At 39.1% G+C, this 25,794-nt stretch overlaps 1 protein-coding gene across 1 annotated transcript in view; it reads left to right on the top strand.

The window, feature by feature from the left end:
- Positions 1 to 9,568: 9,568 nt before the first annotated feature.
- Positions 9,569 to 25,794, top strand: part of tm9sf2 (transmembrane 9 superfamily member 2) — a 29,460-nt gene continuing 13,234 nt past the window's right edge. Inside the window, exons 1-5 of the mRNA XM_039783468.1 lie at positions 9,569 to 9,685; positions 12,041 to 12,108; positions 12,296 to 12,389; positions 23,266 to 23,393; positions 23,754 to 23,883. Of these exons, the coding sequence (XP_039639402.1) occupies positions 9,569 to 9,685; positions 12,041 to 12,108; positions 12,296 to 12,389; positions 23,266 to 23,393; positions 23,754 to 23,883 (537 nt within the window). The remainder of the gene's footprint in view (positions 9,686 to 12,040; positions 12,109 to 12,295; positions 12,390 to 23,265; positions 23,394 to 23,753; positions 23,884 to 25,794) is intronic.

Here is a 25,794-nt window from a genome sequence, read left to right as displayed (position 1 = left end):
ACTCCAATGGTTTACTCTAGCTGCTAGTTATCCGTAGGTTAACGTTACTTGCTGCCAAGTGTAATGTTAACTAGCGTGACATGCGGCGATGTTTAGGTTCCCTCGTCCGTTTTCGGAGCATCAGAGAGAAGCGCTGGCATTTCAGTGGCACCGAAATTTGCGTTGCAATTCGGTCCGGTAGATAACGGGCAGTGAGCCCCCGCCCGGTGTTAGCATCGGGTCTCGTTTTCTGTCAACGATGTGGCGAGGAGGTAACGTTAAAGGCGGAGTTAGCAAGCTAACATTAGCTAACTAACACCGGCAGGTTCGCCGTGCTTTCATGCTGCATCGCTTACCAGAGAACGAGCTGAACGGTGGGTCTAACGTTAGCGGCCCGCTGACCACTACCGCTAGGTCCGCTGCCCCGGATTGCGGGGGGAAAAATGTATCGTTTCAAATCGGTAACATAGATGTAATGAGTGGCACATAACGTGAACTTACATGGCATTTTATTTTGTTTGAGTTTTAACTTGTCCAGTGGGACAAGTAAATTTCTCTTCCACTTGCCCTACAAAAAATCCACTTGTCCCGGACAAGCGGACAAGCCTTAATGTCGAGCCCTGTACTTGGTCTAATAAGGACAGATCAAGACAGTCTAGAATTGATTATTGGCTGGTTTCCAGATGCCTGATAAACAATAACATTTGAGTTCATTTTTATAATACCCCGTTGACTGATCACAAAGCAATCTATCTATCAATATCCTTACCTGGTAGTCATACAGGCCCAAAAGCATCATTCTGGAAATTAAATAGTTCTCTTCTGAACTACGCACAGGTCAAAGAAAAAGTTAAGAATCTTATAATAACTCACTGTAACCATGCAGAAACCCAGAAAGCTTACGGGAGGAATTGGGAACTGTTAAAATATGAGCTTGGGAAGTTTTTTAGGAAGTTTGGTGCTGATTTGGCTAAACAAAAAAGAGCAAGTGAAGATGAAATTACTCTACAACTGGCATCTCTTTGTCAAAAGGAGCCCTTATCTGAATTGGAGAAGATTGACTATATGCACTTACAAAATAAACTAGATGAATTATATATAGAAAAAGCTAAGGGTGCATACATTCGATCCAGATCCAAATGGTTAGAAGAGGGTGAACAAAACTCTGCCTACTTTTTTAGATTGGAGAAAACTAGATCGCTCCTGGATACTATCGACACACTAAAAATAAATGACCAGATAGTTGATAATCCCACAGATATATCTGCCTTTTGCCACCGTTTTTACAGCGACCTATACACATCCAAATACTGTGAAGTGACAGCTGACTCATTTATAGACTCGATCAATAATCTTAAAGTTATCTCCGCAGAAGATAGGGATGCATGTGATCATAACATCTCCAATGTTGAGGTTCTGAAAGCTATTGGTAGTCTTAAAATTAATAAAAGTCCAGGGTCTGATGGTATAACCTCTGAGTTCTATAAAATGTTTGACAAAGAACTATCCCCCTTTTTACTAAATGTTTTCTCAGAAAGCATTCGTAATGAAGCTCTTCCTACAAGTATGACTCAAGGTATCATCACCCTGATTCCAAAGCCAAATAAAGACAAAAAAAATTTAGAAAACTGGCGTCCAATTACATGATTATAAAGTGTTGGCTATCATATTTGCTAATAGAATGAAGTATGTTCTGGACTCCATCATAGATGAATCACAATCTGGATTCATGAGGAAACGTCATATTGCTAACAATGTTAGACTGATTTTGGATGTGCTACACTATAGCGATCTCATCAATGATAACAGTTTCCTCTTGTTTCTTGATTTCTATAAAGCTTTTGACTCTCTTGAACACGGCTTCATTTTGAAAGCTCTTGATAAATTTGGATTTGGTAATTTTTTTTGTAAAACTATTAGAACCCTGTATAAAAATGGCAATAGTGCAGTAAAATTAAAACTTGGCACATCCCCAAGGTTTAACGTGTCTCGTGGGGTTAAGCAAGGTTGCCCTATCTCACCCTACTTGTTCTTAATAGCTTCTCAACTCCTGGCTCTTCATATCTCAAACAGTGCCTTACAAGGAATCTTAATTGCAGATAGGCAGATTATAATCAGTCAACTTGCTGATGACACCACAATCTTCCTGAAGGACGCTTCCCAAATTCCTTTATCGTTAGAACTAATCAAAGGATTCTCGAAAGCCTCTGGTCTTCATTTGAATTTAAAAAAGTGTGAACTTATGGCTATAAAAGATTGCTTGGTGCCCTCTATACATAACATCCCTGTAAAAGATCAGGTTACTTATCTAGGAATTACCATAACCAAAGACCAATCTACAAGGTGCTCACTAAACTTTAGTCCTACCTTTCAGAAAACACAACGGAAACTGAACTCATGGTTACAAAGAGACTTATCTTTAAGAGGCAGAATCTTACTCTCAAAAGCTGAAGGTATATCCAGACTTACTTATGGTGCTCTCTCCTTAGCTGTAGATAGTAGTGTGTCCAAAAAAATTGACTCAGTATTGTTCAACTTTATATGGAAAAACAGAAGACACTATGTTAAAAAATCGGTTATAATAAACTCCAATCAATGGGGTTGTCTGAACTTCTTAGACTTCACTACATTAAATAACACTTTCAAAATAAACTGGATTAGACAGTTTATTAATAACCCCACATCCTTATGGAACTTTATACCTAACTATGTTTTCTCTAAAGTTGGTGGCCTGAAGTTTTTATTGATGTGCAATTACAAGATCAGCAAAATCCCAATCAAATTGTCTAATTTTCACAAGCAAATGCTTTTGGCATGGTCTCTCATATTTAAGCATAACTTCTCACCACACAAATGCTACATTTGGAACAACGAGAACATTCTCTACAAACACCAATCTCTTTTTTTTGAAAATTGGTTTAACAACAATATTACACTTGTTAGCCAACTTATTGATCCGAATGGTAAACTATACGAATACTCTGATTTCCTAAGAAAATATCAATTTCCAGTAACAGTCAAGGAATATGCTATTATTTTTGATGCAATTCCCACCGGGATTATAATGTTGTTAAAGGGTAATACTCCCCCACAACCATACACTCATCCAATCACATTAAGTGATACATCTGTAGGTGGTTTGTGCTTCTCAACAGAAAATCGCAGCATCAATAAGAAAATTAGAGCTTTATTCCAGTCTGACCATGTTACTATTCCCTATGTTGTTCCATACTGGAATGGTATTGTAGAGAATATTCCCTGGAAGAAAGTGTGGTCTTTACCTTTTAAATATCTTGTTACTAATAAAGTGAGAGAAGTTTCGTTTAAACTAATACACAGGTTTTACCCAGCAAAATCCTTCCTTAAACGATACAAACAGGATATTGAGTCTAACTGCTCATTCTGTAATAGCACTGATGAAAATGTGTCACATCTTTTTTGGAACTGTCCCCATGTTGTTAAATTCTGGTCCGAGTTCCTAAAATTCATTCACTCAGTATTAATCCCAGATTTTTCATTTTGCTTTAAGGATGTTTTCTTTGGTATGTTTGATTTTGAACCTGAACTTAAAGGTAAATACTTTATTGTAAATCTTTTATTTCTATATGCTAAATACCACATCCATAGAAACAAATTAAATGGTTCTAAACCATTCTTTTCTGGTTTTATGACTGAGTTTAGAAATTACATAAATTCAGTTAAGTACTCGAAAAACACTAAGGCAGTAAGAACTCTGGATCTATATGAGTTGTATGTGACCTCAAAGACTTATTAAGGTTTTTTATTATACATATTTATCTACTTACTTCTCTGCCTACCAGCTTGTCCACTTAGGGCTTGTGACTGTACCCCTGTACACTGTATACCTGATGTAGTGTTGTATGTCATTTGTCCTGTGCATTGTGTACTGTAATTGTCTGTAATGTTCTATATGTATAAATAAAAAAAAAAAATAAAAAAAAATCTCGAACGAGCCTTATGATCAGGTTGTGTATCCCGGTCGCAGCCTGATGACATCATTATGACATCATCAGGGTTATTTCATCACAGTCCAGAGCAGAGAATGTCTAATAAGGGGAGAACTTCCACTCTCGGGAAAATTCTGGGTTGGTACAATGGGGCTTAATAGGGAGTGAGATAGGGAGTGAACAGGCTCTCCATAGACAGGCTCTGGTCAAGAGCGACAGAATCCATTTCACAACTTCAGCATTAAAGCTATAGTGCGTAGTTTCTGTCGCCCTGTTACGGAGAGCGTTGGGAATCTGGACAAAGAAGTCGCTAACACGATGGCTTGAGTTGCAAAACATGAAGGTGCTTTTATTTTCAAAAAAGTGGTGAAACACCACAGGATGTCCCGAGCAAAAAAAACATAAGAAACAAAAAACTATCTTTTTACACAAGGTTTCCACTAGCAAAGTTCACATCACCTGTCTGGTGGTCACCCTCAAGCTGACCACCTTGCTTAGGTGGCCACAGGCTTATATATGTTAAACCCCTCCCACTAGACCAACCAACTCTTAATTGCTTCAATTATCTCTCAATTATGTTACCATTTACACATTTAGAATTTCACTGCTAGTTTCTACAAAACAAATAACAGATTCTTGAACAAATCATTTTCCACTCATCTTACTTTAGAAAACACAAAAACGTAAACCCATTTTCAACAAGAAAATCTACCCTCACCTATGACCCAGATACATGGTATGTCCCACCATCAGCACACCTGGGTGTGATTGCTGTAGGCCTTATATGTATGGAATGCTGTTTTATTCACAATTAAATAAATGAATACATACATAAAACGTTCTCAGAAGTGAATTTAGTGATGAATAAGATGGCGAAAATTGTTAAAATTGTCCTGTTGTTGGTCTGCCAAAGAAGTCCCATTCACCTTGTTCTGAATGTGAGATAGCCACGCCCCCTGATTTGCATATAAGAACTTGAAATAAATAGAGAGTGAAATAAATAAATGTGGCATTAGGAAATAAAAGTCTCTTGAAATAAATAAATATGGACTTATGAAATAAAAGTACCATGAAATAATTAAATTTATTTAATTATTTATGTATTTATTGCCTCATTTATTTATTTCATGATGTATTTCAAAGGCATATTTATTTATTTATTCATGTATTTATGTATTTATTCATGTATTTATGTATTTATTCATGTATTCATGTATTCATGTATTTATTTATTTATGTATTTATTCATTTATTTAATTGGGAATAAAACGGCATTCCATATATATGAAGCAGCACTTTATCTCAGCTTCAGTTTCAGTTCGGTTCAGACCCAGGGACTGGAGAGGAGAAAGATTTCGAAATAATGGTTAAGTAACAGTATGTTGAAAAATCAAAATGACTGAAATAAATAAACCGAACTGACTAAACTAAACTAAAGTGTTATTTTTGGTAACAGTGTTACTGAATGATATGTATAAAAGTGTGACTGCAAGTTAATTGTCTGGGTGCTTGGTGACCTGAGTAGGTTTACCATGTGCCATCCAACAGTGACAGGGCCTTTGTCACACACCCCCATGAGGAATTCTAAGTAATTACAACAACACTGTCAGCCGACCACATGATACAAGCCTTCTGTGACCGTGCACCGCCCCCTCCTCCACGCAGTTGCTAGTAGTCAAGGAGGACACAGCGGATTAAGAAAACATGATGGAGGTAATTATCTTCACTTGAGTTTCTGTGCGGGAAAGTCACCGGACGCCACAATCTTCTGAACGAAGACATACTGAGAAATACAAAGAGAGTTTTGTGGAGTTGATAGTCTTAATTAGCTTTGTAGCAACTCATTTGGCAATGACTTGAATGTAACGGACATTCATTAATATCAAAAAGTTACGCACTAAAGCTTTAAAGTTAATGTTTTATCTTAACTCATGGACCCCCCCCAGACCTTTCAACTGCATACAGTCTTCCCAGTGGATACTGTGAGCAGTTTTAAACAGGTGTTTCCCCTGTTCAGTCTCTTGTCAAAATATATTTATTTTAAATGCTGACTCTTCTCTTAAAGTGATGGTTCGGAGTAATTTACCCTAGGGTCCTTTGCACCATGACCTCGAGGCAAACACCCCCCCAGAAGCTTTTTTCACCTGGGTCTAACACTGGGCGAGTTAGCGTAGAGTAGCGTTAGCCGCTGAGTAGCTTAGCGCGGGGCTAATGGACCCACGTTTGTATCTCTTAAATGACCCCACTAATAATGCCCGAAATGATACCAAAGGTCTACACTAGTATATATAGGTTATGCTCTCATAAAACGATGGATTGGAAAGTTTGTAAGTACACCAGAAGTTTATGAACACTTGCCTGCTCTCTTCTGCTCTCTGTTGCTGCTGCTGCTGCTGCTGCTACCTGCCGTTAGACGAGTGCTTAGGGCCATCTATAAATTACTACACCGAAAAGAGATACAACAAAAATATGTATTAATTTAATGATTAAATAAGGTAATGTCTCCAAACTTACCTCAATTATTACTTGTCTCCTGCTAGTTATATTACAGCACTTACTTTAAAAAATAAGTTAAATTAAAAATATATTTTGTTGCATCTCTTTTCGGTGTTGTAAATTGTAGATGTCCTAAGCACTCGTCTCACAGCAGCAACAACAACAGCGAAGAGCAGAAGCCAGCAGGCAAGTGTTATTTACATAAACTTCGGTTGTACCTACAAACTTTCCAATCCATCGTTTTATGAGTGCATAACCTATATATACTAGTGTAGTCCTTGGTATCATTTCGGGCACGATATAGTGGGGTCGAAGAGCTACAAACGTGGTAGTCATTAAGCTACTCAGCGACGCTACTAGCTATCGCCAATGTTAGACCCAGGTGAAAAAAGCTTCTGGGGGGGTGTTTGCCTCGAGGTCATGGTGCAAAGGACCCTAGGGTAAATTACTCCGAACCATCACTTTAAGTAGTGTTAGCTCTACTCATGGAGTGGTTTTCTTGTGTAAGCTGTACAACAGGGAGACGTTTCCTCACATTTTCTTATCCACAGAAGGTTGGCTGACTTTGCCTACTACACTGTTGAAAACAACAGTTCCCTGCAGATTCATCCCAACGTTTTCACCACCTCTCATCTCTAGCTAAGTTTCTATCCACTTGTCAATCGAATTATCTGAAGTTCGGTAAAAAAACTCATGCGAATAAAGCTGGTGAAAGTGTGTTTCCAACAGCTTTAAAGCGAATAAAAACCTGTGCGTAATGACGTCACATGCTGTTTTGCGATTAAATTGGTATATATCGAATTGATTTGAGACATTTTAAGGTGTTTCCATTCATTTTCGCACTGAATCTCACAACATTCAAGCAAACATTTGCGAACAAAGTTTTGCTAGACAAAAGTAGTTGTTGTTGTTAACATTAGAAGCCAAGGAAGCTACGATGGGCCTTTGGCCAAGGATCTGATCGAGCTCATCAAAAAGGTGGAACTTGCCTTTTATTTTCCCTCCGGCACCGCTGCGAGACAACTCTCTTTTTTGAGACATGTATCGCTGTTTGAGCGCCTTCCATTTACTCCGCAGGATGTCCCACGGCTTGTCGTAACCTTTGATGGTCATTTCCTTCGCGAGTTCTTAGATTTTTGCTATCTAAAATAGACATTATATTTTGCTCGTAAATTATATTCAAAAAGTCTCCTGTCTCCTTGTTTGTCCACTTCCATCTGTCTTTGTTGACACTTGTCATGTGTGCAAACAGAGCGGAAATATTGTGCGGAAATGAACTAAAACGTATTCTTCTTCGTTTTGTGGCGGGTTGCAACCATAAAATGACCTAAAACTTAATCGCAAGTCATTAATTTATTCGGCAAATAACGTTTCCATCAGCGTTTATCACATAAGCCGTATATCGATCAAGAGAAAATCCGATGAGACCGAATGTATTTCCTTTGAGTCGATATTCATGAAATTCTATCGAATTTTACTGTTTCCATAAGGCATTTTTCATTCAATATCACTTAATTCGGATAAAAACGTGTGGATGGAAACATAGCTACTGACAGCTCTTCTTCTATCTGACCAGAGCAACTCCTCTATACATACTCCATTTGTCTTTGGAGACGTAAGGACAATTTTCAGATTCCTCAGGCAGATTATATTGGATTGTTGCGGTTGCTTAACAATTTTGCTAACATCAAACTCAGTATTTTTTGAGACAAGGGTTGGGTCTTTGTAAATTATAGAGTGTGGTCTAGACCTACTCTATCTGTAAACTGTTGAGCTAACTGTTGTTATGATTTGATACTATAAATAAAATTGAATTGAAAAATTGGAGTAACTTATTGAAAATGCTTGGATCAGATCAGTGATGCTAAAAATAGCATTGACAACATTTGAGAATTTTTTTTGCAGCAGATATCTTTGTTATAACAAGATTGAGCTAGCTAAGCAGTAAATATGTGCGGGATTTATTGAATTTGGGATATCCCACGATCTCTACAAAACTAGGAAATTGTCTCTGATGCTTGAAGTCCGCGGACATAAGGTAAAAACATAAAGCTAAATCTATTTTTTTCAGCAGATATCTTAGTAACAACACAAATGAGCTAGCAAAGGGTTAGGGTCAGTTTTGTGTTTATATGTGTCGTATTTATTCAGTTTGGGACTGCTATACTACTAATACTACAATCTCTACAAAGCTAACGTTAGCTTGAGTTGGCTTGTTGACAAAACAGGAACCAGAAATGGTCTTTGTTGCTTGAAGTTGGCGGGTGAACTTTCTCCTTTGAGATGTAATAAGATGGTAGTCCAAGGTTTCTAACGTTATGCCAAATATATTCTACTACTTCTAATATCTGCAATCACGCTCTCTCTTCCTAAAACTATTCAGCTGTTTAGAGGCGTTCACTTTTCAGTAAACCAACCAGAATTGACCACGAAATTTATGATCCAATCACAGCATTAGATACATCCCTGCTTTTTGAATACTACCACCACTTTGGGAGTAGTCGGAGAATGCACACCAGAAACGTTCTAGAATATTTGCACATAATAGCAAGGGCATAATGGTTAAGAATATTATTGTAGCGTATGCTGATGTGTGCAATAGCAGTAATCGGCACAATGACTATTATTTGTCATATACTTAATAATAATAATAATAATAATAATAATCTTATTCTCCATCTTCCGCCACATTTTCGTCCCGCAGTGTCACGCAGCGTTGCCAACACATCAAACTCCCATCATGGAGCCTCTTTGTAGGACGTCTTGTTATCTCTTTTCAGCATATGTCAAACAGCTGATTTACTGTTAGTCAGGGTACAACTTGGGATGTGCACCAAGTAGTAGACACAGTGTCCACATTTCTTGCGGAAATGTTTAGTTGATTATATTATTATAAACAATTTAATTCTGTTACAACATTACGGAATGCATGCTTCTCGTGATTCATGTATTTGCATACATGATCCCACAATGCTCCACTTCATGAAGCAGGACTTCCGGCATATGACGTGTCTGCAGAACCGGATGCTGGTGGCTGCCCAGTGTGGATGTCAGATGCAGTCTTAAAACTGCGAAGAGGAGCAAGTTACCGTCTAAATATTGGGTGAAGATTGGCCGGTGTGACGATGTTGCGGTGGCTGCTTGTGGCTACGCTGCTGGCTCGAGCGGCCGGATTCTACCTACCGGGTCTGGCACCCGTGAGCTTTTGTGAGCCTGGAAAAGACCAAGTTCCGGACTGCAAGGTAAACAAAACATGTCACAGATCACTGTGTAGCTGCCAGATGTTATAGCAAATAACTGAATAAATCAATATTGAGTGCTCCCACTTAACAAATAGACAAGAGGTATTGGAATGCAAATGCTTGGTTAGCTAACGTTAGTTCTTTATAAACAGCTATAACGTTAATGTGAGTCAGCTAACGTTAGCCAAAACAAACGTATAACGTTACTATGTTAACTAGCTACATAGCAAACTAACGTTAACTGTATAACGAGGTTAGCGAGCTACCTCAAAGTCACTTCGTTCGCTGGACATCAAACTAATAACGGATATTGCCAGATTGTATAACGTATTTCAAAACTAGTCATACTCTCTGTAGTGCTGATACCGATTTGAACTGACTAGCTAAATGATTGAAGAAGAATTATTTTATATTCTCATCCTACCCATTTTATTTTATTTTATGGCTATTGGCTACTTAAACATATTCGTAAACTCATGTACACTACAAATTGCGTATTGTGAATATTGTGAGGTGTTGGTTCTTGGTATTGAAATTTGTAATGGCATGTAAAATCCTCTACAGTCGAGTGGTTTAGTCGTTTTTAGTGACAGACTGCACTGGTATTGCAACTAGTTGTTCCATATTTGACTACGTGTGATAGTCACCGGCCTCTAGCTTTTTCGAAAAAGCCTTTACAAAGCACAACTTTTCATATAAAAAGATTGAGTAAAAACCATTCAGACTGACTAGAAAACACATTCAGAACATACTAAAAATGTTCCAACTTTTTTGCTATAAAGGAACCTAGAAACATAAGTCCTTGAGTATTAGGCATTCGCATGTTTATTCTGCTTGAACCCACAACCTCAGACACCAAGGGCAAGTCATAATAACTGGCAAGTTGGAAACCATAGATGGCTTCACAGTTCAAACTATAACTGAGGCAATCACCAGGGTTGCTTGTAAAGACAGATTTCAAACTAGTTTCAGAAATTCATGTATCAAGACAAAATTCTGAGAATTTGTGTACTCCATCTAAACAACATAGATATGACAAAACTGATGTTTTAAAAATCCTCTATTTCCATTGACTGTAATAGCTTACTAGCCTGACAAGCCATACTCTCATCAAGATGTTGTGTTGGTAACTCACCATTGACAGGGCTCAATCCGAGGGGCGGGATAAACGGTTGTCTTTCAAATTCTCTCTGCACACAATAGGATAGCGCTACAACCAAGCAGAGCAACAATGAAGGTAGCAGAGCTAGTTGATAGATTAAACCTTTGCCGTATCTGGTCGGCAAAACTCCGAACACATCTTCCTTTTTTTTAAGAATGACTTCAGTGCCGTTCTTTGTTCTTTTCTCAAAGAAAAGCTTAACTCCCAAGTTTTCCAGAGTCGCGGCCGAAGCCTTTTCGAAAGACCACTGTTCCCAGCAGCAGCAGCAGCCATAAGCCCGCCCACCGACTCAATACACAATGTGATTGGCCCGGCCAGAGTTGGGTTTTTCCAGCTCGCAAGCCAACGGAGAGTTGCTAGACCCCCTGGCTGCAAATTACATTTGCTGCCGCTAGGGTGCGTCTAGATTTCTAGGCTAATAGCTTACATCAGGATAGAATTGAAAATATTGCCAAAAATGATTTAGTAATTTACCACGCAAGATCCTAATTTTGTCATTTATTTTCATAAACATTGGAGATTTATTTTGCGAGAATTTGCTGTAGTTGTTTACAGTACTTTGCGCAGTAAAAATAAATTTTTGGCTGGATTGTTTGTGGAGGACAGTCTGAAGATGCAGTGGGGCAATGTGTGTGTGTGTGTGTGTGTGTGTGTATATATATATATATATATATATATATATTTTATAGTTTTTGAGAAAAACAGAGTAATGGACTTCATAATTACTCGCAGCGAAACATTTCTGCTTAGATGGGCCTACAATTTGGTGAAAGTTGCAAAGTGCTACCATATACGACTGATTTGTTATACATTTAAAAAAAAATTAAACTAGATGGTTGCTAAAGCACCACCATCAGTACTATTAGCGCACCAAGCGGGTTGAGGAAGTTTAGCATAGAGAATATATTGTATTTGGGGCAACTTTTATTTGTATTTATTCCCTTGGACTTTTTCAAGATTTATTTATTCACCCAAATTACAAAAAAAGCAACAAACAAATGTCCTTACCTAGCCAGAGTATCCAGAACATTGTTTTGGAGTTTAAAAAAATAAATAAATGTTGACACAATGTAATCACGACAAGGTGTAATAGCCAAACAAGAATCAATATCTAACAATATGAAAATTAAAGCCTGATAGGAGCATTCCTACTGTCTGCCTAATATGTGTCTGTCTGCTTTGTTTTATTCTAGTCGACCATTGAGCTGTTTGTGAACAGGTTGGATTCAGTGGAGTCTGTTCTGCCTTATGAATATACTGCGTAAGTGCCAAGTGTGTAACACTGTAATTGTGATTTCCCCCAAAAAATAGTTTTAGATTTAAATGCATCAGTTTTTCATCTTAACTTTGTAATAAATTGGTTATTCTCTGCACTGCACCATTCTTTTCTAAAAATGATGTTGGATTCTGCCCCAAACATTTTGAACAGTCGCTTCCTGTTTGTGCAGGTTTGACTTCTGCTCAGAGAAAACAATGAAACGTCCATCAGAGAATCTGGGTCAGGTTCTTTTTGGCGAAAGGATTGAACCCTCACCATACAAGGTAACTCACACAGCTAGAGAAATGCGCGCACACACACACACACACACACACACACACACACACACACACACACACACACACACACACACACACACACACACACACACACACACACACACACACTTTCAGCAACAAACATTAAAACAGAAGCTCCTTTCACGCAAGGTTCACTGTTAATTGACCAGGCAAACCAGATCCACAAACCTCATTAAGTTTAATAAGAGGATATGAAAATACATTTCTTGGTGTGATTTTTAGACCACAGAATCTGCTGGAAACCTTACATAAACCACGTCGAAGCAAAACTGGAAAAGACCACAGCAAAATAAATCAAGACAATAAAGCACTGCATACTCTCTGGGGGAAAGCATACAAAACCAACCTACACTCGTTATGCACATTACAAAAGAGAGCAATCAGAATGATTGATGATGGCACAAATCATGTTCAAAGCAAGAAAAAATCTACTTCTGGGAAATTTACAAAAAAAATGTATTGAAATGCAGGGATAATTTGAGAGAAGAACAAAACTTGTGAAAAATAAAAAATAACTAACTAGAACTGCAAGCAGTTATGAACGGGGTCAAGCCTCCCCGGCGCCAGTACCCCCTGGTGCGAGTCGCCCCTGACAACACTAAGAGCCCACGAAAGCGGAGACCGCGAAAGGAGAACCCAAAGCACGACATGGCGGGCGAGGCAAAAGTCCGGAAATTTCGCAATTGCAAATTTCCTCTTCATTGCGTAAAAGGCCAAAACACTTCTACCTCAATTATAGCGCCCCCTAAAGGGCGATCATCACCAAATCTGGTGGAGAGCCGCAGAGTGACATGTCGAACAATAATCTCAGGTTTTGTGAGGATAGCATTTACTGTAGCAGAGATATTTCCATTGCAAATTATTCCCATTTAAATGCATTGACTTATTTGCCAAAAGGCCTCTACGTTCATTATAGCGCCCCCTAACGGCCGATTTTCACCAAATTTGGTAGGGAGGCTCGGAGTGGGATGTTGAGCAACAATACCAAGTTTTGCTCTGATACCTATTAATTTGGCCGAGATATGCTAAAGTTCGTGTTTTGTGGCTAGCTATGAAAATTAGTTTGCTTGTAAATTGCGAATGGTGTAACATAGCAAAATTCTTTGGATAACTTTAGGTCAGGTCCGTATGGAGATGCTACCAACCAAGTTTCGTGCCAATAGCTCGCACGGCCTAGGAGGAGATAGAAAAAGTTTGTTTTGCGCATTGTGCGATATTGCGAAAAAACTTCTTAGCGCAAATGGGCGTGACACATATCATCAGATTCAGATGGATTCAAGGAACATGTGGATATAAGGGTTTCTAATCTGCGATGTAGACTGACGTAAAACTCCCACGAGTTATAGGCAAAAACACGTTTTACGTCATTATAGCGCCACCTAGTGGTCCATGTGTGTCATTTTTGGTAGGTAAGGTCCATGAACCATTGTACATCTACACTGTAAATTTTAAGTTGCTCACATTAGTGTAAGTGGTGAATCCAAACCTGGGTCCCATAGGCCACACACACTTTGACAAATCAGTACCCCACTGTAGGCGTGGCCTCAGGAGTGGGCCGAGATGGTACACTCAAAATTTCGTAAAAATCGGATGAGCCGTTCATTAGATATAAACTTTTTGTACTTGTACTTTTGTACCCTAGTGGCCAATTTTTGTAGAATTGGTTGGGGAGCCTTAGAGGGTCACAAACAAGAATCTAAAGATTCGCGATGATACCATTTATTTTGGCGGAGATATGGCAACGTTTGTGTCTTCGTAGCTAGCTACACAAATTTGTTTGTGCGTAATTTATGCCATTTTCATCCGACAAAAATTCTTTTGATAACTTTTTGTCAGGTCAGTCTGGAGATGCTACGTACCAAGTTTCATGCAGATCAGTCACACTGTCTAGGACAGTGGTTCTCAACCTTTTTTGTGCCAGCGCCCCCCTATCCATTATCCAGGTCCCTAACGCCCCCGATCAAATATTATGTAGGCTAATTGCCCCGAATATTAATGATTAAGTCCTAAATATAGGCCTATTATTGTTGTTACTATTGTTAACAAAAATCAAATCATTGAATGACAAACAACACATGTATTAGTTTCCCAGGTATCAAAAAAGCCATGTGAATAGAAATTATATATATTAACAGATAGGGATGGACGATTTTGGCTAAAATCAGAATCACGATTAATCGAACAAGTTACCTCGATTACGATTATTGAACGATTATTTTAAATTTTTTCTCTTTTCTTATACTGTAAATATGTTCACGGTTATTTTTTCTAATGAAAGAGTGCATTATAATCCTATCTTTGTGATTCTAAAATAAGGAAACAACACACAGATAGCAATTAATGCTTATTTATTAAATATTTCAAACAACTGAACTAAAATCTACAACAGTAGATTTTACAATGAAATAAAAACGTGTTATAAAAAAGTAATTTAAGTTTTAATGTAAAAAAAAAAGTTTCCTAAAAATGTAGAAAATAAAGAACTTTTAAAAATAGTTCTTTTTTGTAAACAAAATGATGGTAAATATTGCCATGCCATCTTAAAAGTAAAATATAATTTCTCTCTTGTAAACAAAATAAATTATTGTAAATATTGCCAAAATATAACTTGTATCCTTTGTAAACCTTTTGATCTTCCTCTCAGGGATCTTGTCCTGTCACTCTCTATGCATAAGCATTTACTCCAGGTTCTTACTAAGAAACACTAGCATGTTTACCTTGCTTAACAGACTGAAGTTCAGCAGCTACTTTTTTACGACATGTTTGGTACATGTTGGGCACCGCAGTTTGGGAAAAATAGTGTCACGATGGCACAGTGTATCTTCTGTCGAGTGTTTTAGCGAGTTGTTTAAACCCACTGTGCTCCACCGTAGCAACGGGAGCCATGGCCTTCGCGATGTATTAACTAATGGCGTCAGTTATTTCTCTCCATTTTCTTGAATCCTTTTCATATTGTGTAGCATTTGTAAATGCGTGTGTTATCGACACCTGCTTTGTGGAGGCACTTGTTGCTGGGCTATTGTCAGCCTCTCTCTTTTTTTGAGCCATGCACTGTTCATATTCGGTAATGTGATTTGCGCTCCAGGTGTTGAAATAGATTGCTGGTATTACCTTTGGTCGCTATAACAGTTTTTCTGCAGTGTTTGCATTTGACTTGAGTTTGTTCGGTGTCGTCGTTATTGAAACCAAAATGTGTCCAAACGATGGACACTGCATGTTTTTTTGGTACAAGCGGCTCCGGCTCGTGTTGCTGAGTTGACTTGGTGTTTGAGTTCTCCTCCATGTTGCTTCAATGTCGCAGACTGGACGGGGCGGAGTCACGTGACTACACACGCAGAGGCCGTAATATGTTTTAAGGGGAAAGTACTACATTAACACACAGTGGGCGGCCGCGGAAATTTTTAATAGGATTAAAAGACCGAAATAACCGACTTGGTAAAATTACGTCTGTTATAGGTTCTGAATTTCGGTTTCGATTATTTTTCGATTAATCATCCAGTCCTATTTACAGGTTTAAAAAAAAAAAATGCAACCATTTGACATTCAAATTAAATAACAGCAGCCAATCAGAACGACTAGATATGTAACATTCAAACTATAATTAGGTATTATCAAAAGGCATGCTGCATGGTGTGAACCTCAGCACCTTTATAAGATGACTATAATTTGAATGTCCTTTTTTGTTTGTGAAGTGACCTTGGGTGTCATAAAAACAAAAACAAATCTTTTTTTCATTCAAATCTAAAATCTAATTGTTCCAACAGAAAACAAGCTGGCCCATATCAAGGGGTAAAACAGAAGGATTACACACACACACGCACACGCACACAGAAAAGTATTTTGGTGATGACAAACGACTTGAAGAACGACACCTACTGCCGAATGGAAATAAGTTTACATCCTTTGAAAGTTAGTGAGAGCCGTTTTGTAATGCTTAGAAGAGTCTAGGTTTGCTATCGCCTGTCTTGCGAGTAAATAGCAGAAAAAAACGTTTGGAGAAACACAACCCCACGTCGCGCTGTGTTTTGTGGAGGTGTGTGAGAGTCCCATACAGTAAACAGTGACATCACTGCCTCTATCGCTTCCATAAGACAGTTTTAAAACACCAAACACAAGCCCTGAACTGGCTGGGAGTGTATGGAACAGCTAAATGTTTGCCAAACAACATAGCACAGTCAATATCTCTTGCACGTCTCTTTTCTTTCTCTCTTTCTCCGTGAAATGAAGCTGCATTCAGGTACAGTAGGAAACGTTGTGTTCTATAAACCATCTGACAAAAAACTGTTACTGTGAAATATAAAGTCTACTTGTGCTACATTGGGGGGGGGGGACACAATACAACAGGACGTCGCAGTGATTGCTTTTTTTTTTTTTTTTATGTGAATGCAGCTTCACATAGTAGCTACAGAGCTCATTTAAGATGATGCTCTTACGTCCCGTTTCCATGAAGGCAGCACAGAGCGGCACCAAACAAAGCTGACAGAAGCACAGAAAAGTTAGGATACCCGTCTCGTCCAGTCGCAGTGCTGTAAACTGGCAGCTTTTAATGTTGCAGACCAATTATTTTTTAGTAGTTTAAGTGTAAACATGTATTGTTATTGTGAATCTTTGGTTTAAACTAGCTTTCAAACAAACGCCCCCCAAGGGCACCTCAACGCCCCCCTTTCCAAAATATTGCTTCCAACGCCCCCCATCATCTTCTGAATGCTCCCTGGGGGGCGGTACCGCCCCGTTAAGAAACACTGGTCTAGGAGGAGTAAGAAAAAGCAGGTTTACGATAAATCGGGATTTTTCACGCAAAAAAGTCTAGGCGGAAATGGGCGTGGCCTATATCAGGAGATTCATCTGAATTCAGGGAACGTGAGGACATGTGTATTTTTAATGTGTGATGTACGGTTTGGGAGTTAAAATATTAATATATTGTCCGAGGTCCCTGCAGGGATCTGGACCAGTCCTGAAAATGGCACCCCCTACCACCATGTACGGTTTAGGCTGTAGCATCAGTTTTATCGGCGGAAAAATAATAATAAGAAACCTTAGAAAAGCAATAGGGTTCCACAGCCCTGCTGTGTGAACGGCGTAGCTTTGCTACCGCTGGTTCTTCCAGACTCGGGCTTGGACCCCTAAAAAGTATGTATAGCACTATCTGGGGGGGTGAGTCTTTGGAATGGTTTGGAGCAGGTGTTAAACATTTCACAAACATTAAAAGGTTTACAAAGTTGTATAAAACAATTTACTAAAAGGATTTGAGGATGAAGAGAGATTCATTGATTGTGAGTGTGGGTTAGTATACTGACTGTACTGGGATGGGTGATTATAGGGTGATGGGTTGTTTGGTGCTAAATGTCAAAAGTTTTGGTAATTGTTCAAAATTATTCCATATTTGTTATCTAGCTATGAACATATAGATATATAATATATAGATAGATATATTATTTATATATATGTATGTTGTATGTGTATATATATATATATATATATATATATATATATATTATACTCACCTAAAGGATTATTAGGAACACCCTACTAATACTGTATTTGACCCCTTTCACCTTCACTACTGCCTAAATTCTTCGTGGCATTGATTCAACAAGGTGCTGGAAGCATTCTTTAGAAATGTCGGCCCATATTGATAAGATAGCATCTTGCAGTTGATGGGGATTTGTGGGATGCACATCCAGGGCACGAAGCTCCCGTTCCACCACATCCCAAAGATGTTCTATTGGGTTGAGATCTGGTGTAGAGCTGAAGATCTTTGCCCGAACCCGACGGGACCCGACGGGACCCGACGGGACCCGACGGGACCCGACGGGACCCGACGGGTTCGGTCGGGTTCGGGCTTAATTTCTATTATTTTTCACGGGCTCGGGCCGGGCTCGGGCTTGCGCTTCGGGCTGCATGGTATATGAGCGGTCAGCTGATGCGTTTCGATTAGCGTGAAAATGGATCCTGAGGAGGTCAAACGGAGGCTGGTCTCTGGAGGACTTAATTAATTTCTATGTTCCAACTTCCAAGTGGCCTATAGCCTCCGTCATTCATGAATAAATTATGTTAAAAAATGTATAAATGACTAATTTTTTACGAAAGACAAAGGAGCTTTGTGCGTGCGGCGCAGTCTTTTTTTTCTTTCTCTCCCTTTTCCGCCGAGTGGTGCGTGTGCCCTGTCGTGGTGCGAAGCGCGTGTCCGACATTCTAATGATGCTGATAGACGGCCTTTACAGTCGGGCTGTAAACGGGTTCGGGCTTTTAAAAAGCTGTCAATCAAAATATACGGGTCGGGCTCAGGCCGAACTCGGGCGTTTTCGGGCCGTACTTTTAAGGCCCGATTACAGCTCTAATCTGGTGACTGTGGGGCAAGGTTATTATAGTTTTGCATTTTTCAATAGTTTTTATTTTTATTTCGTTTTGACTTTTTGTTTTCAAATTCAGTTTAGTTTTAATTAGTTTTTAAAGCGGTTTTGCTAGTTTAGTTTAGTTTTTACTTTTTTGAAAATGCTTAGTTTTAGTTTAGTTTTTATTAGTTTTAGTCTTTTTTTCTAATATGGGTTATTTATTGGGGGCAAGATTCACAAAGGTCAGAAAAAAGTATTGTGTAATTAATAACTCAACAAAAACATCATACAATTTTAGAAATATGTATTCACAATGTATTCAACAATAACACCAGTACATAAAATGTACATATGATGATGAGCACAAATACAGTATCTCACAAAAGTGAGTACACCCCTCACATGTTTGTAAATATTTCATTATATCTTTTAATGGGACAACACTGAAGAAATTACACGGTGTCCAGCTTGTATAACAGTGTTAATGTGCTGTCCTCTCAAAATAACTCAACACACAGCCATTAATGTCTAAACCGCTGGCAACAAAAGTGAGTACACCCCTATGTTAAATGTTTAAAATAGCCCCACATCATCACATACCCTTCACCATACCTAGAGATTGGCATGGTTTTATATCAGTTAGCCTAATAGCTGGTTTGATTTGCAGTGGGAGATGATTTTATGGAAAGTACCCCATGCCACTCTCTAGGTATGGTGAAGGGTATGTGATGATGTGGGGGTATGGTGAAGGGTATGTGATGATGTGGGGGGGCTATTTTAATTCCAAAGGCCAAGGGAACTTTATCAGGATGCATAGTATCCTGGATCCATGAAATAACTGGCCTTTAAAAATAACCATCTGCCTGCCTCTATGGGAATTTAACATAGGGGTGGACTGACTTTTGTTGCCAGCGGTTTAGACATTAATGGCTGTGTGTTGAGTTATTTTGAGGGGACAGTGCATTTACACTGTTATACAAGCTGCACACTTAATACTTTATTGTAGCAAAGTGTAATTTCTTCAGTGTTGTCCCATTAAAAGATATAATGAAATATTTACTAAAATGTAAAAAACACTTTTGTGAGATACTGTATGTAAACAGTCTACACAAGACGCAGCAGTAAGTGCAAAATGTGTTAGTAACTGTGCCAGGAAAAAACCTAAATAGCCATCAGACTAAAGAAGACCTAAACAGGTGTTTTGAACTTTGGTTCGAGTAAAGTGGCAAACTTTTTGAAGTCAATCAACTCCCACAGTTGTGTAGCTAGACATCCCAGTATCAACACACATATTAACCCACGCTTCCTCACGCTTTTAGTGTTCATGCGTATTTGCTAACCAGCAGCTATCGGGTCGCCGGTGAAAGCCCTCCTGTAGTGTTCTCTGTCCTGCGGTTGTCTCCGTCATGCTGTCTGGCCCTGGCCCCACACATCCATGCCCTGTACCGGGGTTATATTAGCTTCTGTTTCGGGGGAAGGGGGCTTTGCGTTCTCCTTGCCCTGTCACTAAGCTAGGTTAGCCTCCTTGTGCGCGCTTCTGAAATGTACTTTCAAATTCGTGGGATTTTTCCCTTAATTGTCCACTTATTTTACCACCTTCCACTGCGAGGCACTTTCTTTTATCTGACACAGTCATAATCAGATAGGACTCTGCCGCTTTCTTCAGACTTTTGGTACCGCTATGATGCCAGGCGAGGGGCACAGACATGTTGTGTTCAATTTGACGTGGAATTTCTGGGTTCCCAGTCGGAAACTATACATGTCTACGGCATAGACTGAATAAAATAGGTCGGAAATGTCAACTCTGAAAGATATGTTATTTGCTCTGTGAAAGACATTGACAAAGACGAAAACTAAGGACATTTACTCAATAATTTTATTTCATTTTAGTTAGTTTTGCAAACAGACATTACAGTTTTAGTTTAGTTATCGTTTTTTTGTAATGCCTTTTTTTTGTTTTTATTTTTATTTCAGTTAACGACAATGTTTTTTCCCATCTAGTTTTCGTTATTTCGTTCGTTTTCGTTAACGATTATAACCTTGCTGTGGGGGCCATTTTAGTACAGTGAACTCATTGTCATGTTCAAGAAACCAATTTGAAATAATTCGAGCTTTGTGACATGGTGCATTATCCTGCTGGAAGTAGCCATCAGAGGATGGGTCCATGGTGATCAGGGATGGACATGGTCAGAAACAATGCTCAGGTAGGCTGTGGCATTTAAACGATGCCCGATTGGTACTAAGGGGCCTAAAGTGTGCCAAGAAAACATCCCCCACACCATTACACCACCACCACCAGCCTGCCCAGTGGTAACAAGGCATGACAGATCCATGTTCTCATTCTGTTTATGCCAAATTCTGACTCTACCATCTGAATGTCTCAACAGAAATCGAGACTCTCTTTCTTTCCCATTCTGACATTCATTTTGGAGTTCAGGAGATCGTCTAGACCTGGACGACACCCCTAAATGCATTGAAGCAGCTGCCATGTGATTGGTTGATTAGATAATTTAATTAACGTGAAATTTAACAGGTTTTCCTAATAATCCTTTAGGTGAGTGTAATAACAACCTTCGTCACATGCTCCTTTTCAGACATATATCACTTTCTAGATACTGTTTTTCCTTTTGTGTGGTGCAATAAACTTATTGTATTTTTATATTTTTGTTCGAAATAAACTAAAGAAAGAAGGAAATAGTTCTAGAAACAGTTATCATAGAAATCACAATAACTATAATAAGAAAGCTTTTACAGCGAGGTACGGACAGTTCTCAATAATTTCACTCATGCGTAAGCTGAACCATAATGTGAAATGCCACTTCAGTACACATTAAGAACAAATATTACTGGGACCAATGCAGAATATTACAGATGGACATTTAATATCCAGGAATTCACGTTATAGACACTACCACTGACTATCTTTGTAACGATTTAGCCACAATTTTGCACTGACCATACACAGTCCAGTCATATACTAGGTTTTGACCTACTCTTGTTTTAAGATGACAGAGCTTGGCTAAACGTTTACACCTGCTTCTCTTAATCTTTGTGCTAAGGGACTGTTCGTTATTTTTTTAAGGGGCCATCGGAGGAGTTTTGGGACCTTTTAGCCAAAAAAGACATGACCCTCCCCTCGCCAGTAAAAATTCTTCTATGACCCTCCAAAACGATTTGGAAAAAAGGCATGACCCTCCCTCCCCCAACAATTTATCTATACCTTCTGTACTGGTTTGCGCTTGGCAAATATATACAGATTCCCATTGTTTTTTTACAGCCATGACATATGTGACTAAACCTCTGCATTCTCATCTGACGCATCACACTCCTCTGTTATGGTGTGGTGGCCATTTCAGTAGATTTACTCACTAACATTGTTGTGGAAACACAATAAGCATGGAAACTAAATAAACACTTCCTGCATTACTTCAAATACTAAGTTAATCCTCTAGTAAACTAGTATGCACATGAAACCATTCAGCAAGGCACTCTGGGTAACATTCAACACACAAACTGGTTGCTATGGACTCGTCACTAGGCTTCCTCCACTTCGCCGTTTAAACAAAGTGGAATAAACGTAAATCCAAATCTACACAAAACCCGCAATCAATTAGTAAGCTGACATCAAATGTGGCATTTATTGCAACCTTGGCACGGTAAGATGTCCAGACTAGCAACATTCAGTTTTGTTTTTTACGTCCTGCTGCTCCCATCATCAGCCAGGAAATATTTTTTTTTACTAAAGCAGTATATGAAATCAGATGTATTACCTACCACTATATAGTTGTTTTATGTTATTTAAGATATTTATAAACTATCTGGTCATGCCAGACGTAATTATTACACATTTTTTAAATGCAATTATCCGTTTCAGCCACCAGGGGGGCAGCTCCCCCTGCCCACAGCAAACTCATGGGTCAGACCCATCCCAGCCGAGACTAAGAGCTACATGGAACAATATGCATCAAACAAGCCACTTAGAAATTTTGCTGTTTCATGAATACAAAAGTTGGATGACCCTCCCCCAACAAAGAATAAAAAGACATGACCCTCCCCTATTTTCCTCCGGTGGTCCATTCCATAAATACCGAACGTTCCCTAAGCTAGGCTAAACACATCTCAGGTATATGTATGTGCTGATCTTCCTATTTGTCTGGGTTTGAAGTTAGTGTCCCCACAACCGTTGTGGGTGCTTTATGGGGATTCATTAATTCATTCCACCTCTGTTTCACATCATTACAAAGGGGCATATGAACACCTGATTGACCCAGACAGAGACTAATGTCTGTGTTATGTATTGTATTTTTTTACGGGCAAGGAAAAGGTTTTAAATTTGACATTATTGATCCTGCTTTTTATGTCAAATTTAATTTCTTTATTTTGTTGTAGAGTGTGCAGTGTGAATAAATGATGCGTTGTGTATATATGAATGATGGCAACAAAAAACAAAACCCAGTTGTTACAGTGCCAAAGCACGCACATACTAACTCCCTCCTGTGTGTCAGTTTGCATTTAAGAAACCTGCGACGTGTCAGAAGGTGTGTACCCAAACCTACGACACCAATAGCCCCCCAGACAAAGCCAAACTGGACTTCCTCAAGAAAGGCATGTTACTTAACTACCAACATCACTGGTATGTATGATTCACTGACATACTAATATCATAAAGTGAAGGGAAAACCACATGCTTAGAGGCTTGCACATACATCAAAAACACAAACTGTGTGATGTAGAAATTCTGGTCAATAATCACTTTGATGAATAATAGAACAAACTTGATGAGCTTCAGTTGTTACAACACAAAATCTGACTTCAGATACGCCTCATCTCAGTTTTCTCGTGTGTGTGTGTGTGTGTGTGTGTGTGTGTGTGTGTGTGTGTGTGTGTGTGTGTGTGTGTGTGTGTGTGTGTGTGTGTGTGTGTGTGTGTGTGTGTGTGTGTGTGTGTGTGTGTGTGTGTGTGTGTGTGTGTGTGTGTGTGTGTGTGTGTGTAGGATTGTGGATAACATGCCAGTCACCTGGTGCTATGATGTTGAAGATGGACAGAAGTTCTGTAATCCTGGTTTCCCTATTGGCTGTTACGTGACAGAAGCAGGTCGCCCCAAAGATGCCTGCGTGGTCAATGTGAGTGGGTCACGCATGGACATACACACCCCCTTTAACACTATACAGTGCCTTGCGAAAGTATTCGGCCCCCTTGAACTTTTCGACCTTTTGCCACATTTCAGGCCTCAAACATAAAGATATAAAACTGTAATTTTTTGTGAAGAATCAACAACAAGTGGGACACAATCATGAAGTGGAACGAAATTTATTGGATATTTCAAACCTTTTAAACAAATAAAAAACTGAAATATTGGCGTGCAAAATTATTCAGCCCCCTTAAGTTAATACTTTGTAGCGCCACCTTTTGCTGCGATTACAGCTGTAAGTCACTTGGGGTATGTCTCTATCAGTTTTGCACATTGAGAGACTGACATTTTTGCCCATTCCTCCTTGCAAAACAGCTCAAGCTCAGTGAGGTTGGATGGAGAGCGTTTGTGAACAGCAGTTTTCAGTTCTTTCCACAGATTCTCGATTGGATTCAGGTCTGGACTTTGACTTGGCCATTCTAACACCTGGATATGTTTATTTGTGAACCATTCCATTGTAGATTTTGCTTTATGTTTTGGATCATTGTCTTGTTGGAAGACAAATCTCCGTCCCAGTCTCAGGTCTTTTGCAGACTCAATCAGGTTTTCTTCCAGAATGGTCCTGTATTTGGCTCCATCCATCTTCCCATCAATTTTAACCATCTTCCCTGTCCCTGCTGAAGAAAAACAGACCCAAACCATGATGCTGCCACCACCATGTTTGACAGTGGGGATGGTGTGTTCAGGGTGATGAGCTGTGTTGCTTTTACGCCAAACATAACGTTTTGCATTGTTGCCAAAAAGTTCGATTTTGGTTTCATCTGACCACAGCACCTTCTTCCACATGTTTGGTGTCTCCCAGGTGGCTTTTGGCAAACTTTAAACGACACTTTTTATGGATATCTTTAAGAAATGGCTTTCTTCTTGCCACTCTTCCATAAAGGCCAGATTTGTGCAGTATACAACTGATTGTTGTCCTATGGACAGAGTCTCCCACCTCAGCTGTAGATCTCTGCAGTTCATCCAGAGTGATCATGGGCCTCTTGGCTGCATCTCTGATCAGTCTTCTCATTGTATGAGCTGAAAGTTTAGAGGGACGGCCGGGTCTTCGTAGATTTGTAGTGGTCTGATACTCCTTCCATTTCAATATTATCGCTTGCACAGTGCTCCTTGGGATGTTTAAAGCTTGGGAAATCTTTTTGTATCCAAATCCGGCTTTAAACTTCTCCACAACAGTATCTCGGACCTGCCTGGTGTGTTCCTTGTTCTTCATGATGCTCTCTGCGCTTTAAACGGACCTCTGAGTCTATCACAGAACAGATGCATTTATACGGAGACTTGATTACACACAGCTGGATTCTATTTATCATCATTAGTCATTTAGGTCAACATTGGATCATTCAGAGATCCTTACTGAACTTCTGGAGAGAGTTTGCTGCACTGAAAGTAAAGGGGCTGAATAATTTTGCACGCCCACTTTTTCAGTTTTTTATTTGTTAAAAAAGTTTGAAATAGCCAATGAATTTCGTTCCACTTCATAATTGGGACCCACTTGTTGTTGATTTTTCACAAAAAATTACAGTTTTATATCTTTATGTTTGAGGCCTGAAATGTGGCAAAAGGTCGAAACGTTCAAGGGGGCCGAATACTTTCGCAAGGCACTGTAAGTCACATTTTCATCAATCAAACATATATGCAATAGGCCAGTTTTCAGAGATCCAATTCTATAAAAAATTATAATAATAATGTATACTCTTTATTGATCCCCAGTGGGAAATTTACAATTTAGACAGGGAGCTCTGATACATAACATCAGTGAGACTAGGGATGCCACAATCGATTTATGAGGACTATGGTTAACTGCTCCTCAGATCTCTGCAGGTAAATCCTGACAGCTAGCTAG

This window comes from Perca fluviatilis, chromosome 19, assembly GCF_010015445.1.
Source record: "Perca fluviatilis chromosome 19, GENO_Pfluv_1.0, whole genome shotgun sequence".
Lineage (NCBI taxonomy): Eukaryota > Metazoa > Chordata > Actinopteri > Perciformes > Percidae > Perca > Perca fluviatilis.
Note: the sequence above shows the minus strand (reverse complement) of the source record. Positions and strands in the feature narration are given on the sequence as shown.